Here is a 20,077-nt window from a genome sequence, read left to right on the forward strand (position 1 = left end):
CACACGGGAGAGCTCGGAAGGGAAGGAGCACTGTTTTACTTTTTCAACGCAGAATTGGCTGGAATTGAGATCGGACGCCATGTCGCGTTTGGAGAGCCCCTGATGTGTCTAAACAGTGGAAACCCCCAAATTATAACTGAAACCCTAATCCAAACACACCCCTAACTCTAATTCCAACGGTAACCGTAACCACACCTCTAACCCAGACACACCCCTAACCCTAATCCCAACCGCAAATGTAATCCAAACCCTAACTTTAGCCCCAGCCCTAACTGTAGCCTTAACCCTAGCCCTAGCCTTAACCCTAGCCCTAACCCTAGCCCTAACCCTAACCCTAACCCTAGCCCTAGCCCTAACCCTAGCCCTAACCCTAGCCCTAACCCTAACCCTAGCCCTAACCCTAATGGGAAAATGGAAATAAATACATTTTTTTAATTTTTTTTTATTTTTCCCTAACTAAGGGGGTGATGAAGGGGGGTTTGATTTACTTTTATAGCGGGTTTTTTAGCGGATTTTTATGATTGGCAGCCGTCACACACTGAAAGACGCTTTTTATTGCAAAAAATATTTTTTGTGTTACCACATTTTGAGAGCTATAATTTTTCCATATTTTGGTCCACAGAATCATGTGAGGTCTTGTTTTTTGCGGGACGAGTTGACGTTTTTATTGGTAACATTTTCGGGCACGTGACATTTTTTGATTGCTTTTTATTCCGATTTTTGTATGGCAGAATTACCAAAAAACAGCTATTCATGAATTTCTTTTGGGGGAGGCGTTTATACCGTTCCGTGTTTGGTAAAATTGATAAAGCAGTTTTATTCTTCGGGTCAGTACGATTACAGCGACACCTCATTTATATCATTTTTTTAATGTTTTGGCGCTTCTATACAATAAAAACTATTTTATAGAAAAAATAATTATTTTTGCATCGCTTTATTCTGAGGACTATAACTTTTTTATTTTTTTGCTGATGTTGCTGTATGGCGGCTCGTTTTTTGCGGGACAAGATGACGCTTTCAGCGGTACCATGATTATTTATATCTGTCTTTTTGATCGCGTGTTACTCCACTTTTTGTTCGGCGGTATGATAATAAAGCATTGTTTTTTGTCTCGTTTTTTTTTTTTTTTCTTACGGTGTTTACTGAAGGGGTTAACTAGTGGGACAGCTTTATAGGTCGGGTCGTTACGGACGCGGCGATACTAAATATGTGTACTTTTATTGTTTTGTTTTTTTTATTTAGATAAAGAAATGTATTTATGGGAATAATATATATATTTTTTTTCATTATTTAGGATTTTTTTTTTTACACACTTGTAAAAAATTTTTTTAACTTTTTTACTTTGTCCCAGGGGGGAACAATACAGATCGGTCATCTGCCAGTTTGCACAGCACTCTGACAGATCACCGATCTGTCAAACAGCTCTGCAGCGTTACCAAGTGCCTGCTCTGAGCAGGCACTTGGTAAGCCACCTCCCTCCCTGCAGGACCCGGATCCGCGGCCATCTTGGATCCGGGACTTTCTGCAGGGAGGGAGGTAGGAGACCCCCAGAGCAACGCGATCACATCGCGTTGCTGCGGGGGTCTCAGGGAAGCCCGCAGGGAGCCCCCTCCCTGCGCGATGCTTCCCTGCACCGCCGGCACATCGCGATCATGTTTGATCGCGGTGTGCCGGGGGTTAATGTGCCGGGGGCGGTCCGTGACCGCTCCTGGCACATAGTGCCGGATGTCAGCTGCGATAAGCAGCTGAAAACCGGCCGCGCTCCCCACGTGAGCGCGGCCGATCGCCCATGACGTACTATTCCATCCGTGGGAAGTAAAGCCCACTCCACATGGACGGAATAGTACGTCTAATGGCAGAAAGGGGTTAATGCTAAAAAGCTGAAAGGAAAAGGAGACAAACTGTGGGAAGAGTCTGATTTTGGTCACTTATTTGTCAAGGGGCATAGAGTCATGTGATTGACAAACCAGGGGGTATGGGTGGTGAAGAAGGGAGCTGGATTATATTCAGTTAAAGTTAAAGGGATGGTGTAATGGATGCTGGGAAGGAGGGAGGAAGGGTAAGCGGCATATTATAAGTGTATGCAGGTTTCTTGCGTGTGTAAATAATTCTGTGTTTGAAATATTTTGAGACATGTTATTTTTCAAAATGTCTGAAATCCTGTTATGTACAGTGGTGGGAGGAAGGTTGGGAAGGTAATGCCAAACGGAGTGTTCGCTATGGGCGATGATGCCCCACTCTTGAAAAGAGGTGGAAAGGTTAGATGTGAGGGGGGGATGGGTGGGAGGGGGAGTTGGGAGGGGGGGGGGGGAGGGTAGTTGGACAGCTTGTGCTCAAAAATGATGATACTTTTAGTAAAGATGAGTCAAGTGATGGGGACCCGTTTTAAAATTTTGAGCTGGAATGTGAGAGGCCTAGGGGAGAAATCCAGACGTGCAGCGTGTTTGCAATATGCAAGAGATCAACGGGCCTCGATGATATGCTTGCTGGAGACGCATTTGGTAAGGGAAAAGGTGGATGTTCTGAATAGACGGTGGATTCAGAAGGGTTACCATTCTACCTTCTCCACGTACGCAAGAGGAGTCTCAATCTTGGTTCCAGCGGGAGTTCAGTATGAGGAGGTGAAGGTATGTGTGGATGTGGATGGGCAGTACGTACTAATACGGTGTATACTGTATGGAGTGATGTTGTGTGTTGCCAAGATGTATATTCCGCCTCCCTACTCTAGCAGGAAAATCAGAGAAGTAATGGAGCGAGTGGAAAGATGGGGACCGACACCGTTAATAATTATCGGAGATCTAAACAACATCTGTGATGATTATTGGGACAAAAATAAGAATACTCAGAATAGGTCGGAGGGACATATAACAACATTTGGCACCTATATACAGGAGATAGGTATGATTGATCTTTGGAGGGTTAGACATATTGGGGAGAGAGGGTACTCATGTTATTCGCCAGCGCATGCCACGCTCTCTAGGATATGGCTCTGGGTAACAGGATTTTGGACACACTGGTTGGGGAGGTGAGATATCTGCCAAGGGCCTTGTCGGACTATAGTCCAATTGAAGTAGAAGTTAGATTGGAGGGGGCTCGCTTGCTAAGTGGGAGAGAATGGAAGATTCATCCTAATTGGTTACAGAGCATTGAGTTGGAAAGTATAGGACGGGAGGTGAAGGAATTTTTTCTTTTAAATGATGGAAGTACCGACGTTCTTACAATTTGGGATGCAATGAAGGCGTACCTGAGGGGACTACTGTTTAGGGGCATTAGTAGGTGTAAGCGGAGGACGAGAGAGGCAGAAAAAGCGGCAGTTGAGGAGTTGAAGGAAGCAGAAGATGGGATGGCCACACTGGGAACCCCTGAGGCAGAGAGAAGGATGAAAAACGCACAAAATCATTTGGAAAAAATTCTGCTAGGCAAAGCTGAGAGGAAGCGGGATTTCCAAAGGGTGTTGTTTTACCAGGAGGGAGAAACAGTGGGTCATATGCTGTCGGTAGTGGCTGCTGCTCAGAGAGGTTCTTCATATATACACTCTTTGGAATCTGCAAGTGGAGGTAGAATAACGGAAACGCCTGAAATCTTGAGAGCTTTCGCGGACTTCTATGCAGATTTGTATTCCTCTCGGGCTGGTGAATCGGTCGAGGACACACTGACTTTCTTGAAAGGTCTGGATTTGCCGAGACTGAATGAGGCAGATAGGGAGAGCCTTGAGGCCCCTATCACTGAGGAGGAATTGAGTCGTGCATTGATGTCTATGGCTAATGGGAAGGCGCCTGGGGTCGATGGGCTACCCGCTGAGATCTATAAAGGGTTGGCAGAAGTGTTGATTCCTAGATTAAAAATGGTACTGGAGGAAGCTAGGTACTGTGGGCGCTTGCCAGCCTCTATGAGAGAGGCCATAATAGTGGTTATTCCAAAGAAGGATAAGGACTTGGGGAAACCGGAGTCGTACCGCCCAATTTCTTTACTAATTATTGATGTCAAGCTTCTGGCCAAGGTGTTGGCTCTCCGACTCTCTAGTGTTATTACGAGTCTGGTGCATTCGGACCAATCTGGCTTTATGCCTGACAGATCCACGGCGATTAATTTGCGGAGATTATTTATAAATATGCAGGTAGAGTCTGATAACGGTGGTCGAAGAGTGATTGTATCGCTAGATGCGCATAAGGCGTTTGACAGTGTTGAGTGGGGATATCTCTGGCAGGTGTTGGAATGTATGGGGTTTGGTCCGCAGTTTGTGGCCTGGATACAGCTGCTGTATTCATCACCGTCGGCTAGAATTAGAGTGAACGGGGAGCTGTCTCGACCTATAGGGCTGGCTAGGGGTACTAGGCAGGGATGCCCGCTCTCACCCCTCCTGTTCGCGCTGGCTGTAGAACCTCTTGCTGCTAAGATTCGGCAGTCTGATAGGGTCCCTGGGTTTAGGTATGGGAAAATAGAGGAAAAAATAGCGTTATACGCGGATGATGTTTTGCTGTTCCTGGCAGATCCAGACGATTCACTAAGAGGGGCCATTGAAATTGTTGAGAGATTTGGTACTGTGTCGGGATTGACAATTAATTGGGATAAGTCGGTTCTTTTTAGGGTGGATGACGTAGGTGAGAATGTGAGTGAGGATGTTGGTGATGAAAGGTTACAGGTGGTTTCTAAATTTAAATACCTTGGAATATATGTTTCGGTGCCAATTGCGGAGTACCTACAGAGGAATTTGGCTCCTGTTATGGGAGTACTCAAGGCGAAGGTAGATGCCTGGAATAAACTACATCTATCGGTCGTCGGTAGGGTGAACCTTATTAAAATGGTCCTGATGCCTAAAATTCTATATGTTCTACATAACGCACCAATTTGGATCCCTCGGGGGAAGTTCAGGCAGATTAATGCTCTCTTTAGAAGTTTGATATGGGGAAGACAATATCCACGTATTAGCCTGGAGACGCTTCAGCGACCTAAGGAGGATGGTGGTTTGGCTTTGCCCAACCCGGAAATATACTTCCTTGCGGCACAGAGCCAGCATTTGAAGGGCTGGGCGCGAGGGGCGTCATCCAGTGCAGTACAACATCTAATGGAAGAGGTGACGGACCGACGACCGATGGCTAGGTGTTTGGAAGATGGCTCTTTGGGCGCTTTGGGGAAAGTATACCCAACCCTGTTCCTGATTCGTAAACTATGGAATAGACTAAGGCAGATTCGTGGGGTTACAGGGTTGACTAAATTCACACCGATATGGTCTAATAGCAATTTAAAGGAATTTGAGGCTTTGGGGGGATTGATGGAATGGCAGAATAAGGGAATTTGTTTTGTTCACCAGATAATTCAGCAGCAAGCATTGAAGTCCTTTTCTCAATTGCAGGTAGAATTTGGGCTGCGATCCACAGGGATATATCAGTACGCGCAGATGAGACATGCCTTTAGAGCTCAGAAGAAGAAGGTTGATATCAGAGTTCAAGAGGATATTGTGTTGGAGTATGTGTGTGGTGAGGGTACTACAAGGGGAGTTATTTCTACTCTGTACAAGGACCTTATGCATCCGTTTTTGCTAGATTTCCCTATAAAGGCGAGAGCTAAGTGGGAGAGGGAAGTAGGGCCGATGGAGAATGAAACCTGGGAATCGGTGATGGAGTGGGTTCCGCGACTATCCTTGAGTGAACCATATAGACTCTCGCAGTTATATATTCTGCATAGAGTATATAAATCTCCGGAAGTGCTATACAAAGCGGGATTGCGTGCCAACTCTGAGTGCCCGAGGTGTGCGAGTGAGAATGCAGGAATATATCATATGATGTGGACGTGTCCTAGGCTAGCTGCTTTTTGGGTGGTGGTTTTGAGCCGGGTTGAAGTAGCGTATAAGTGCAGAGTTCTTAGAGACCCGATGGTATGCGTGCTGGGATATGTGGAAGAAATTGGAGTTGACAATACTTGGAAGATTGCAATCGCTAGGCTACTCTACATGGCCAGGAAAGTAATAGCACGAAATTGGATAAATGCGGAACCACCTGTGAGAAGGGAATTTCTCCAATATGTTCAACATGGTTTAAAATTGGAAAAGGGGGTGTACAAAAAAAGGGGGAGAATAGAAATGTATAATAAGATGTGGTCTCCTTGGCTTGAATTGGATTGAGGAGTATAGACGTCGAGTTTCTTAAGACCTGGATAAGGATAAACTACACGAGGCAGGAAAGGCCTCAATGGGGTGTAGATTGGGTATGAGCTGTCTTAGGGGGGAGGGGGGTAGTTGGGGTAATGTTGGGGTGTATTGAAATAAGAAAATAAGAAAATGTGTATGTGACATAATGCAATGTTAATGGCATCTGGATGTTCTTCTTTATATTGTTAATAAAAATCTATTTAAATAAAAAAAAAAAATATCTTGCCTCAAACAACCAAATCAATAAGTGTCAGACCCACTCCGAAAATCAGAAAATAGAGATAGTACAATCCTGCGGCTTTATGCTTTAGATGGACAGGAAAATGTTAGTGTAAGCTACGCAGATGTGCTCCGCAGACTCCAGCAGGCTAGCGTTTACTTCAAGATTAAAGATGTCTTCATGCCTTTCTTGTAGTTTACGCATGGCCTTAAATAGCAAGAAGTGCATACTCGCCTATCCACCACTCCTATGTGCCACTTGTCTCCTACTTCCAGCATTGTGGGCGCAGTGGTAGCCATATACAAATGACAAGAAAGTAGCTAAACACCCCTTAACCCCTTCCCGACCTTTGACGCCACGTAGGCGTCATGAAAGTCGGTGCCAATCCGACCCATGACGCCTATGTGGCGTCATGGAAAGATCGCGTCCCTGCAGGCCGGGTGAAAGGGTTAACTCTAGTGTTGAGCGATACCGTCCGATACTTGAAAGTATCGGTATCGGCCGATACCCGAAAAATATCGGATATCGCTGATACCGATATCCGATACCAATACAAGTAAATGGGACATCAAGTATCGGAAGGTATTCTCATGGTTCCCAGGGTCTGAAGGAGAGGAAACTCTCCTTCAGGCCCTGGGATCCATAGGGATGTGTAAAATAAAGAATTAAAATAAAAAATATTGATATGCTCACCTCTCCGGCGGCCCCTGGACATCATGCTGCTAACCGGGAGGCTTCTTTGTTTAAAATGCGCGCCTTTAGGACCTGGGAATTACGTCCCGGGTTCTGATTAGTCGCGTGCCGCCCATGTGACCGGCACGCGACCAATCAGAAGCCGTGACATCATTCGCAGGTCCTCAATTCCTAGAATTAGGAGTTTTTGTGAATGAGACTGACGTCGCGGCTTCTGATTGGTTGCGTGCCGCCCATGTGACCGGCACGCGACCAATCAGAAGCCGCGACGTCATTCTCATTCACAAAAACTCCTAATTCTAGGAATTGAGGACCTGCGAATGACGTCACAGCTTCTGATTGGTCGCGTGCCGGTCACATGGGTGGCACGCGACCAATCAGAACCCGGGACGTCATTCCCAGGTCCTAAAGGCGCGCATTTTAAACAAAGAAGCCTCCCGGTTAGCAGCATGATGTCCAGGGGCCGCCGGAGAGGTGAGCATATCAATATTTTTTCATTTTAATTCTTTATTTTACACATCCCTATTGATCCGATACCGATACCCGATATCACAAAAGTATCGGATCTCGGTATCGGAATTCCGATACCGCAAGTATCGGCCGATACCCGATACTTGCGGTATCGGAATGCTCAACACTAGTTAACTCCCATTTCACCCGATCTGCAGGGACAGGGGGAGTGGTAGTTTAGCCCAGGGGGGGGTGGCTTCACCCCCTCGTGGCTACGATCGCTCTGATTGGCTGTTGAAAGTGAAACTGCCAATCAGAGCGATTTGTAATATTTCACCTATTATAACGGGTGAAATATTACAATCCAGCCATGGCCGATGCTGAAATATCATCGGCCATGGCTGGAAATACTAATGTGCCCCCACCCCACCGATCGCCCCCCCATCTGTCCGGTACACTGCTCCGGCTCCCCTCTGTCCTGTGCTCCGCTCCCCCCCGTGCTCTTGTCTGCTCCCCCCCGTGCTTCAATCACCCCCCCGTGCTCCGAACACCCCCCCTGCACTCCGATCCACCCCCCTCCGTGCTCCGTTCCACCCCCCCGTGCTCCGTTCCAGCCCCCCCGTGCTCCGTTCTACCCCCCACGTGCTCCGTTCCACCTCTCCCGCGCTCCGATTCACCCCCCCATGCTCCGATCCCCCCCCCCCCTATCATACTTACCGATCCTGCCGGTGTCCGTCCGTCTTCTCCCCGGGCGCCGCCATCTTCCAAAATGGCGGGCGCATGCGCAGTGCGCCCGCCGAATCTGCCGGCCGGCAGATTCGTTCCAAAGTGCATTTTGATCACTGAGATATAATCTATCTCAGTGATCAAAATAAAAAAAATAATAAAAGACCCCCCCCCCCCCCCCCCCCCCCCCCCCGTTTGTCACCCCCATAGGTAGGGACAATAAAAAAATAAAGAAATTTTTTTCTTCCACTAATGTTAGAATAGGGTTAGGGGTAGGGTTAGGGTTAGGGCTAGGGGTAGGGGTAGGGTTAGGGTATGTGCACACGTATTCTGGTCCTCTGCGGATTTTTCCACTGCGGATTTGATAAATCCGCAGTGCTAAACCGCTGCGGATTTACCGCGTTTTTTCTGCGCATTTCACTGCGGTTTTACAACTGCGATTTTCTATTGGAGCAGTTGTAAAACCGCTGCGGAATCTGCACAAAGAAGTGACATGCTGCGGAATGTAAACCGCTGCGTTTCCGTGCAGTTTTTCCGCAGCGTGTGTACAGCGATTTTTGTTTCCCATAGGTTTACATTGAACTGTAAACTCATGGGAAACTGCTGCGGATCCGCAGCGTTTTCCGCAGCATGTGCACAAACCTTCAGAATTAGGCTATGTGCACACGGTGCGGATTTGGCTGCGGATCCGCAGTGGATTGGCCGCTGCGGATTCGCAGCAGTGTTCCATCAGGTGTACAGTACCATGTAAACATATGGAAACCAAATCCGCTGTGCCCATGGTGCGGAAAATACCGCGCGGAAACGCTGCGTTGTATTTTCCGCAGCATGTCAATTCTTTGTGCGGATTCCGCAGCGTTTTACACCTGTTCCTCAGTAGGAATCCGCAGGTGAAATCCGCACAAAAAACACTGGAAATAAAACGGAGTGCCTTTTACCCGCGGATTTTTCAAAAATGATGCTGAAAAATCTCACACAAATCCGCAACGTGGGCACATAACCTTAGGGTTAGGGTTGGAATTAGGGTTGTGGTTAGGGGTGTGTTGTGGTTAGGGTTGTGATTAGGGTTATGGCTACAGTTGGGATTAGGGTTAGGGGTGTGTTGGGGTTAGGGTTAGGGCTGTGATTAGGGTTATGGCTACAGTTGGGATTAGGGTTAGGGATGTGTTGGGGTTAGGGTTAGGACTGTGATTAGGGTTATGGTTACAGTTGGAATTAGGGTTGTGGTTAGGGTTAGGGGTGTGTTGCGGTTAGGGTTGTGGTTAGGGGTGTGTTGGGGTTAGGGTTGTGATTGGGGTTATGGCTACAGTTGGGATTAGGGTTAGGGGTGTGTTGGGGTTAGTGTTGGAGGTAGAATTGAGGGGTTACCACTGTTTAGGCACATCAGGGGTCTCCAAACACAACATGGCGCCACCATTGATTCCAGCCAATCTCGTATTCAAAAAGTCAAATGGTGCTCCCTCACTTCCGAGCCCCGACGTGTGCCCAAACATTGGTTTACCCCCACATATGGGGTACCAGCATACTCAGGATAAACTGCGCAACAATTACTGGGGTCCAATTTCTCCTGTTACCCTTGTGAAAATAAAAAAATGCTTGCTAAAACATCATTTTTGAGGAAAGAAAAATGATTTATTATTTTCACGGCTCTACGTTGTAAACGTCTGTGAAGCACTTGGGGGTTCAAAGTGCTCACCACATATCTAGATAAGTTCCTTAGGGGGGTCTAGTTTCTAAAATGGGGTCACTTGTGGGGGGTTTCTACTGTTTAGGCACACCAGGGGCTCTGCAAACGCAACGTGACGCCCGCAGACCATTCCATCAAAGTCTGCATTTCAAAAGTCACTACTTCCCTTCTGAGCCCCGACGTGTGCCCAAACAGTGGTACCCCACACATGGGGTATCAGCGTACTCAGGAGAAACTGAACAACAACTTTTGGGGTCCAATTTCTCCTGTAACCCTTGGGAAAATAAAAAATTCTGGGCTAAATAATTATTTTTGAGGAAAGAAAACGTATTTATTATTTTCACGGCTCTGCATTATATACTTCTATGAAGCACTTGGGGGTTCAAAGTGCTCACCACACATCTAGATAAGTTCCTTTCGGGGTCTAGTTTCCAAAATGGGGTCACTTGTGGGGGGTTTCTACTGTTTAGCCACATCAGGGGCTCTGCAAACGCAATGTGACGCCTGCAGAGCATTCCATCAAAGTCTGCATTTCAAAACGTCACTACTTCACTTCCGAGCCCCGGCATGTGCCCAAACAGTGGTTTACCCCCACATATGGGGTATCAGCGTACTCAGGAGAAACTGGACAACAACTTTTGGGGTCAAATTTCTCCTGATACCCTTGGGAAAATAAAAAATTGCAGGCTAAAAGATCATTTTTGAGAAAATAATTTTTTATTTTATTTTCATGGCTCTGCGTTATAAACTTCTGTGGAGCACTTGGGGGTTCAAAGTCCTCACCACACATCTAGATTAGTTCCTTTGGTGGACTAGTTTCCAAAATGGGGTCATTTCTGGGGGATCTCCAATGTTTAGGCACACAGGGGCTCTCCAAACGTGACATGGTGTCCGCTAATGATTGGAGCTAATTTTCCATTTAAAAAGCCAAATGGCGTGCCTTCCCTTCCGAGCCCTGCCGTGCGCCCAAACAGTGGTTTACCCCCACATATGGGGTATCAGCGTACTCAGGACAAACTGGACAACAACATTTGGGGTCCAATTTCTCCTATTACCCTTGGCAAAATAGGAAATTCCAGGCTAAAAAATCATTTTTGAGGAAAGAAAAATTATTTTTTATTTTCATGGCTCTGCGTTATAAACTTCTGTGAAGCACCTGGGGGTTTAAAGTGCTCAATATGCATCTAGATAAGTTCCTTGGGGGGTCTAGTTTCCAAAATGGGGTCACTTGTGGGGGAGCTCCAATGTTTAGGCACACAGGGGCTCTCCAAACGCGACATGGTGTCCGCTAACAATTGGAGCTAATTTTCCATTCAAAAAGTCAAATGGCGCGCCTTCCCTTCCGAGCCCTGCCGAGTGCCCAAACAGTGGTTTACCCCCACATATGAGGTATCGGTGTACTCGGGAGAAATTGCCCAACAAATTTTATGATCCATTTTATCCTATTGCCCATGTGATAATGAAAAAATTGAGGCGAAAAGAATTTTTTTGTGAAAAAAAAGTACTTTTTCATTTTTACAGATCAATTTGTGAAGCACCTGAGGGTTTAAAGTGCTCACTAGGCATCTAAATAAGCTCCTTGGGGGGTCTAGTTTCCAAAAGGGGGTCACTTGCGGGGGAGCTCCAATGTGTAGGCACACAGGAGCTTTCCAAACGCGACATGGTGTCCGCTAACGATGGAGATAATTTTTCATTCAAAAAGTCAAATGGCGCTCCTTCCCTTCCGAGCCTTACCATGTGCCCAAACAGTGGTTTACCCCCACATATGAGGTATCAGTGTACTCAGGAGAAATTGCCCAACAAATTTTAGGATCCATTTTATCCTGTTGCCCATGTGAAAATGAAAAAATTGAGGCTAAAAGAATTTTTTTTGTGAAAAAAAAAGTACTTTTTCATTTTTACGGATCAATTTGTGAAGCACCTGGGGGTTCAAAGTGCTCACTATGCATCTAGATAAGTTCCCTGGGGCGTCTAGTTTCCAAAATGGGGTCACTTGTGGGGGAGCTCCAATTTTTAGGCACACGGGGGCTCTCCAAACGTGACATGGTGTCCACTAAAGAGTGCAGGCAATTTTTGATTCAAAAAGTCAAATGGCGCTCCTTCCCTTCCAAGCCCTGCCGTGCGCCCAAACAGTGGTTAACCCCCACATATGAGGTATCAGCGTACTCAGGACAAATTGGACAACCACTTACGTGGTTCAGTTTCTCCTTTTACCATTGGGAAAATAAAAAAATTGTTGCTAAAAGATAATTTTTGTGACTAAAAAGTTAAATGTTCATTTTTTCCTTCCATGTTGCTTCTGCTGCTGTGAAGCACCTGAAGGGTTAATAAACTTCTGGAATGTGGTTTTGAGTACCTTGAGGGGTGCAGTTTTTAGAATGGTGTCACTTTTGGGTATTTTCAGCCATATAAACCCCTCAAACTGACTTCAAATGTGAGGTGGTCCCTAAAAAAATGGTTTTGTAAATTACGTTGTAAAAATGAGAAATCGCTGGTCAAATTTTAACCCTTATAACTTCCTAGCAAAAAAAAATTTTGTTTCCAAAATTGTGCTGATGTAAAGTAAACATGTGGGAAATGTTATTTATTAACTATTTTGTGTCACATAACTCTCTGGTTTAACAGAATAAAAATTCAAAATGTGAAAATTGCGAAATTTTCGCCAAATTTCCGTTTTTATCACAAATAAACGCATAATTTATTGACCTAAATTTACCACTAACATGAAGCCCAATATGTCACGAAAAAACAATCTCAGAACCGCTAGGATCCGTTGAAGCGTTCCTGAGTTATTACCTCATAAAGGGACACTGGTCAGAATTGCAAAAAACGGCAAGGTCTTTAAGGTCAAAATAGGCTGGGTCATGAAGGGGTTAAAGTGCAAGACAGGTTTGACGCATTTTCATCATGCCTTTTGGCAAAAATATAGTCATTCAGGTCACCAAACACTAAGGGTTAAATTTATTAAGACTGGCATTGTGCGCACCAGTCTCCATAAACAGGGCTGCTGGGGTATGATGTGCCCAATTCATTAACAGGCGCATGTTACTTAACAAATTAGGTGCATCTGTTAAAAGGTGTGCGGCGCTGCCCATAATGTACTCCAGTCAGCAACTGGAGTACAGTTATGAAGATTATCCACTAGAGTGTATTGACTTTTCATGAATTTGGCGGGCAGGTGTAGCCAAGACAACTTCCGAGCTGCACTGAAATATTGCAACTTAAGGTGTTTAACAGAATTGGCCCCTTAGGGTCTCTATCAAACAGGTTTTGCAAAACATTTGAATAATGGTAGTGTATGGTCACCCTGATGGAGACATTGTGCTCACTTACACACCATACGATGAACAGGCCAGGGGCGGTGTGAACAGCGCCACTCAATGCATATAGTTTATTCGGTTATAAACGTGTTGCCTGGAGAGGTTAAAAGGGTTAATCCCATAACAGAAATGTATAGCTCAGGTGTGGGTCCTAAATGTTTCCATAACTTCCATAGACTTGGATGAAATGAGCAGCGCCCGTGTGCAGACCCCGCATTACCCATTCCTGGGGATAAGTGGAGATCACAGATGTCAGACCGGCACCTATCAGACACTTATCATTTCCTGTGTATATGCATTAATGGCTGTAATAGGAATAACCCCTTAACCCCGAGCAGTGTTGAGGTTGTTTTTAATGTTCATCATCGATATGTACAGCAGTCAATACAAGGTGCCACATCTCCACTGACCTGGACTCTAGGGCGGGTACACTTTCTGACAAGTGCCCGTTAAGTTTTTCCTCGATGTCTGGACTGTTCCCATTAATAAATAATTCACTGCTTTCCACGACTGCAGCTTTCGGAGACAATGAATTCTGTGAAGCTGTTTCTTCTTCCAGTTCGCTGGGTATATCTGCATTCTCATAAATGTCATCCTCATTGTCTCCTGAAAGAAAGCAACACTTAGGACAGGATAACACCCAACATGAGGAGTTGTACAACCACTGATCAGTCTGATTGTTAATCATTTAATATCCTGCTTAGACAGGCCGACCACGCTTCCAATCCGCACAGAACAATTGTTAGGTTTCACAAACTTTCGGTTTTGTTTGCAAGAACAAAAAAAAAAAGATCATATAAAAAGAGCCTTCAATATAGATGTAACCGAAGCCATAATGTATCATTCACCCTATGATGCTCCCGTTAGGATCTGATGTCACCATGTAGTCCAAATATGACCCAAATCCTTCTAAAGCTCACGTGTTTGATACTAACCTGACCAACCTTGCAGATTTTCCTCGACATCACCAGTGTCCTCATCATCCTCTTCAGATTTGTCTTCGCTCTTCAAAACAGGGAAGAAAATGTATTTATCTTCAATATTAAAGAAGCACTTCCACAAAATGTGTTATGCCCAAAGCCTGTCTAAATGTGCTTGTAATGTAGTGTATATACACGGATGTCCCCAGTTTCCAGCGTCACGCCAGTCCTCTACTTGCTCACGTGACGGAGTTTGCGTGTGAGCCAGAAATCACTTTTGGGCTTACATAGTAAAAGCGATTTGTGGCTCACACATAAACCCCAGTACGATCCGCCATGTTGGAATTTCAGCCACACGACTGAGAAAACGACTGGAGCGGTGCTGGAAACTGGGACAGCGATCAGTAAGTATATTAAATACACTTACTCTATATTACACGTGCATTTAGGCAGGTTTAGGAAATAAGAAAAATTAGTGGGAGTGCTTTTTAATAAAATTATACTTTTTTTTAATGACTAGCTAATAAAATAATACAGGATTTGTGATATCAAGAAATCTGGTTTCTCCTAATCTCATTTTGTTGGAAGGGTCCCTTAATGATCACGCTGAGGACATGCTGTCCAAAGTTGTGCTGAAATCCCTGTTGTGCAATGATTACATAGCACCCACTGAATGACTGTATAATTCCCTGTAATTGGAAGCACCATTGCACAAAGACTAAGCCCATCCCTTCCAAGCTGATGTTATATTAATTATTGCATTATTTGTTCAGTAGAATAATAAGAAAATGACTACGGCTACAAACCCAGTGTCGGAAAAACAGATAGCTGTACCTACCTTGATATCACTTTGATCATTCTTCCTAGTTCTCTTCATTATTTCTTCAATTCTCTATAAAAAGATATAGCATACCTATTATGTTATAGAAAACATACCGTACATACACTGGCTGCATATGGCCGGACACATTATCCTTCCCCCAATACAACCAGTGTAACAATGGACTTTGGAAGATGGGAAACTCCCTTATAACAAAAAGTTTACCACCATACCTAATAAAAACCTGATCTCACACTGTGAGATATTTTCCTGTTGCTTCACAAGTTTAGGAAATAGAAAAAAAAAGGACAGTAATAGAGGAAAATGTAAAGATAACCGAATACCTTTTTCCTTTGTAATCTTTCCTGCATATTTTGGTGCATGATTTTTTCCCGTTCCTGTCTTTGTTTCTCAGCTTCTTCTAGAGCTTTGGCTTCTGCTTCTTCCCTCTTAAATGAATGATAACAATTTACAATGTATATAGCCAGTTACACCATTAGGCTAAGTGCACACGTTCAGGAATTCATGCAGAAAATTCCTGTGAAAAACCGGACATTTTCTGCATGAAATCCGGAAGAAATCCGCATGCGTTTTTTGCCGCGTTTTTGACGCGGTTTTTTCCGGACACTTCCCAATGCATTTTGCAGTGGGAAATCCGCATAAAAACCGCAAAAAGAATGAGCATGTCCGGATTTTGTGCCTGATGCGTTTTTTATGCGGAAAAAAACGCATCATGTGCACAAAACATGCGGAATTCATTCTAAATGATGGGATGCTTCTTGTATGCGGTTTTTTAGCGTTTTTATCGGGAAAAACCGCGAAAAAAACGCGAAAAACGCAGCCTGACAATACTGTTCTTGCATATTACTAGGGTATAGCAGCATTATATATTATATAGGTCCATCTGCAGTTCAGGAGGCTGAAACATATCTAATTTGTGTAGGGAAATAAACCCTAAATGATTAAGTGTTGGTATATCCAAGCAATAAGTCTGTGTAAGATAGATGAGCAGGCAGGGGATGCGGCAAAGTCCCACCCAATAGACTAATTATAACCTATGCCTCAAAGGTGCTGTAAATTAAGGCAGAAGGGTACTCTAGTCCATCACTGCAGAACAAAAGCAAACTGCAGCTGAAAAAGAGAGGATTTTTAGCGTTCACAGTAACATCTGATTTTTGCAGCCTTCATTGGAAAACCATGGGTGAAGTATTCAGCCACGAGGGTCAGGAGGCAACACTACATACCCCCCAATAGACTACACCTGGCTTACCAGAACCAAAGTGCTCAGTGAGAAAGCAATAAAAGAAGTAAAAGAATGAAATAATCATCCTGAGAAGAAAACGTAAAATACACCCCCAAAAGAGCAAACAAGGAATGGTGCTGTCCCCCCAACGAGGGCTAAGAGAAAGATTTTATGGCGAGTACCAAAAATCTTCTATTCTCAGGCACTTCATTTGGAGACATAGGAAACCAATGGATGACCGAAAGCAGTCCATTGGGTAGGAAAGATAACGATGTTACAAAAGGAATAATAGCAACCTGTCGGGTAATTTAGATAGGAAATGTACAACCAAAAAGTCTGTATTCAAAAGCAAAAGACTTGGCAGAAAAGTGCTACAAACAGCAGTCACTTGGGTGGTACCCGACATGTTGTATTCAATAGCAAAGAGGTAAAAAAATGACCGATGACCATGTAGAAGCCTTAAAGAGGTGTAGAACAGATGCCTGGTGGTGTATGGCCCGGGAGAGTCACACCACCGAGGTGCAGTGAACCATGATCGCTCTAACTTTAGCCTGATATGCTTCCATAATTGCAGATCGGATCCAGAGAGCAATGGTAGCCGTTGAGGCAGCCAGACATTTGCAATGGCCATCCAGGCTGGTATGCAAGGGATCCACACATCAGATAGGGGCCATGAAAGACAGTCACACAGTTTTGACCATGTCTAGCTTGTGTAGTGCCCACTCAGAGGTACGAGAGGGTGAAAGGCCAAAGGAAGGAACAACCATATCCTTATTAAGGTGAAAGGCAGAGATCACCTTCTGGAGAAAACAGGGTACAGGGAGTAAAGACCACCTCTCCAAGTAAAGGGCAAGGAACAGAGAGCAACAAGAAAGTGCTGCCAGTTTGGAAACTCGTCTGATAGAAGTGATCGCCATAAGCAACAATACCTTACTGGAAAGCAGGATTGGAGAAAAGTCACTAATCGGCTCAAAAATAGGAGACTGAAGGGTATCCAAAACCAGATGGAGGTCCCACAGATCGAGGGGGGGCGCAATACGGTGGCATGAAAGGCATGTTGCACTGGAAAAAGAAAGCCAAGGTCCTGGCCCTTGAGAGAACTGAGAGCCAATCCAGACTCAAGACTCGACTGCAAAAAGAAAAGAACTGGAAGGGATAATACATATCAGCGATGTCATTGGATTCACACAAACAGAAAAAAAGGCCAACTGCAATGGAAGAATACGCAATGTGGAAGGCCTTCACAGAAAGTATTCAACCCCTGAAAAACAAGATGCAGAGCCAGGATCAGTGAGGACTTCAGTCCATTTATGATTCACCTAAAGCAAGATACGGTGTCCAAGGTGACTGCAGGCTAAGTTCTTTGAGTAAGAAGGTGCCTCGATGAGAATGTCGTCCAGGTAGGGAATAACCAGGACCCCTGGTATGAAGAAACCTTCATGAACACCCTGGGGGCCGTAGCCAGGCAGAAGGAGAAAGCCACAAACTGAAAGTGAAACAGATGGACCACCAAGCAGAGAAAAAATTCTGATGAGCAGGACTTGTGGGGATGTGAAAATAGGCACCATGGATATCCAGAGGACAGCAATTCCAGGGAGATTATTATAGAGTGACGAGACTGAACTGATATAGTTGGACCCTCTTGCTTAGATATCTTGGGGCTGGATTTTTACTTCCTCTTACTCTGCATCAAGACTTAGGTAGAAAATGACAGTCTTGATGAATCGACCACAAAGTATATTAGAAAGTTACAAAACTATTCATGGGAGAATGATTTAATTTCAATGACATAATGCATGAAATCCCTTTAAATCCATTATATTTAATGGAATCCTGATTAATGTAATAAGCAAATGATCCCTACAAGCAGATAAACATAGATTCAGCAAATAGTGAAATCCAAACTGCTAGTAAATATTATATCGTTCTGGATTAAAACTCAATTCTTTATTTCAATTACCAATATTTATTGGTAATTGAAATAAAGAATTGAGTTTTAATCCAGAACGATATAATATTTACGAGCAGATAAACATGTTAGATACCTGCTGCTGAAGCTCCGTCAGGCGCTCCTGTTCTTCTTGGTCTCTGCGGATCTTTTCCTCTTGAGCTACTCTTTCTTCCTCCTCTCTTTCCAGCTTTCTCTTCTCCTCCAATAGTTTTGTCTCTTCTTCTAACCTTAGCCTGTCTTCTTCTGCTTTACGAGCCATTTCTTCCCGCTTTATCCTGTCGAAAGTTGAAACAGTTAAATGAAAAAAAAAAAAAAATGAATGTGTCCAAGATAAAACCCCATCACACCAACTCACTGGCAGTTGCAGGACCATCTAACACCCATATGTGCACATGTCCTGGCTGCAGGAGCAACAGATCATTGATTCTACAGATGGAATTACTAAAGGTGACAGTGAACCGTGCATGCACAGCGAAAGCCTCTCTGTGACGTCACATCGATGTGGGAACATTTAGGCTGCGTGCACACGATGCAGATTTAGTGCGGATCCGCAGCGGATTTTTCAGCGCAGAAACGCTGCAGATCCACACTGTGATTTACAGTACAATGTAAATCAATGTGAAAAAATAAAAGCTGTGCAGATGGTGCGGAAAAATCCATGCGGAAAAGCTGCGGATTTAAAAGAAGTGCATGTCACTTCTTTTGTGCGGATCTGCAGCGTTTTTTGTACCCTTCCATAATAGAAATCTGAAATGGTAAAAAACGCAGAAAATCCGCATCAATTCCGCATAAAAACTGCACAAAATCCGCGGCAAATCTGCACCTGCGGATTCTGCCAGGAGGTGCGGATTTTGTGCAGAAAATTCTGCACCACATTCCGTAACGTGTGCACATAGCCTTATTCACGACTTTATTACCATTTTATAATATTCCACTTAAAATGAATGAATTACCTTTCTTCTTCCTGTCTTTGAATTCGCTCTTGCTCCTTGATCTCTCTTTGCTCCCGTGCAAGACGGCGCTTTTCTGCTAACATTTTAGCTGCTTCTTCGGCCGTGGCGCTCCCGGATGCAGCCTTGTTACTGGGTTCTAGGGATAAAATCATTTCCTCTAAGGTTTGCAATACTTCAACAAAATGTCACTATTTATAATTCTTAGTAAGTTTAATTGTTATCACCTAAGTATTTTTTTAATTCTTTAAAATTAACTAGTGATGAGCCAATTTGTCCAGAAAACGATCGCCAAACAAATTCGGCACGAGTATGGCACATTCGGAAGAGTGATCGGAAACAGGAGCAAAATTTTATAAAAACGGGAAAAAAAAATAAAAAAAATAAATCGGTAACATTCGGTAAAAAGTGCAGGAAAATATTTGCGTTGCCATAAAAGTATTTTCAGCACTTTAGCAACAATAATGGTGGTGTATCATGAGCATGGGGCACGTATTTGATGAGGGTGGAGAGTTTGCAGAGTTCAGAGGCTGTTCTGGTAAACAGTCATTTTTTTCTCCTAACTTTATGTGTGCACATTGCGCCTAGCCAATCAGGGAGCAGGAAACACCCACAATGTCCTGACACAACGGCTTTTCTCATTGGCTGCTGAAGTCACATGCCCCTCTCCATATAAATAGCTGACATCTTGTTTTAGTGCCATTTTGACACGGATACAGCGCAGAGAGGCTGCTCCTGATGCTGCCACAGTTACCAGCTAGATTTCAGCTAGTTAGATAGGCGGTTGTATATCAGATACTGTAGCTAGCCTGTGTCCAGTGAGGCTGTTAAATTTACCTTCCAGCATTTTTTGGGGGCCATTACGGAGATCCACAGACAAAGCCAGCAGGGCACATGTCCTATAAGTGTGCTGTGCACTGCTCCTAATGTGCTCCACGCATGGGTATAA

General features: G+C 44.4%; 1 protein-coding gene across 11 annotated transcripts in view; it reads right to left on the reverse strand.

Moving 5' to 3' along the window:
- MAP7D3 (MAP7 domain containing 3) overlaps positions 1-20,077 on the reverse strand; it is a 120,947-nt gene that overhangs the window by 17,395 nt on the left and 83,475 nt on the right. For 10 of the 11 annotated variants that reach the window (XM_069746997.1, XM_069746996.1, XM_069746994.1 and 7 more), the window contains 6 exons: positions 19,132-19,267; positions 18,273-18,453; positions 15,329-15,433; positions 15,003-15,056; positions 14,180-14,249; positions 13,655-13,850 (listed from right to left, as the gene is read on the reverse strand). In XM_069746997.1, the coding sequence (XP_069603098.1) occupies positions 13,655-13,850; positions 14,180-14,249; positions 15,003-15,056; positions 15,329-15,433; positions 18,273-18,453; positions 19,132-19,267 (742 nt within the window). The remainder of the gene's footprint in view (positions 1-13,654; positions 13,851-14,179; positions 14,250-15,002; positions 15,057-15,328; positions 15,434-18,272; positions 18,454-19,131; positions 19,268-20,077) is intronic. The other variant, XM_069746986.1, reaches the window with a different exon arrangement.

The sequence above is a fragment of the Ranitomeya imitator genome, chromosome 2, assembly GCF_032444005.1.
Source record: "Ranitomeya imitator isolate aRanImi1 chromosome 2, aRanImi1.pri, whole genome shotgun sequence".
Taxonomy (NCBI): Eukaryota; Metazoa; Chordata; class Amphibia; order Anura; family Dendrobatidae; genus Ranitomeya; species Ranitomeya imitator.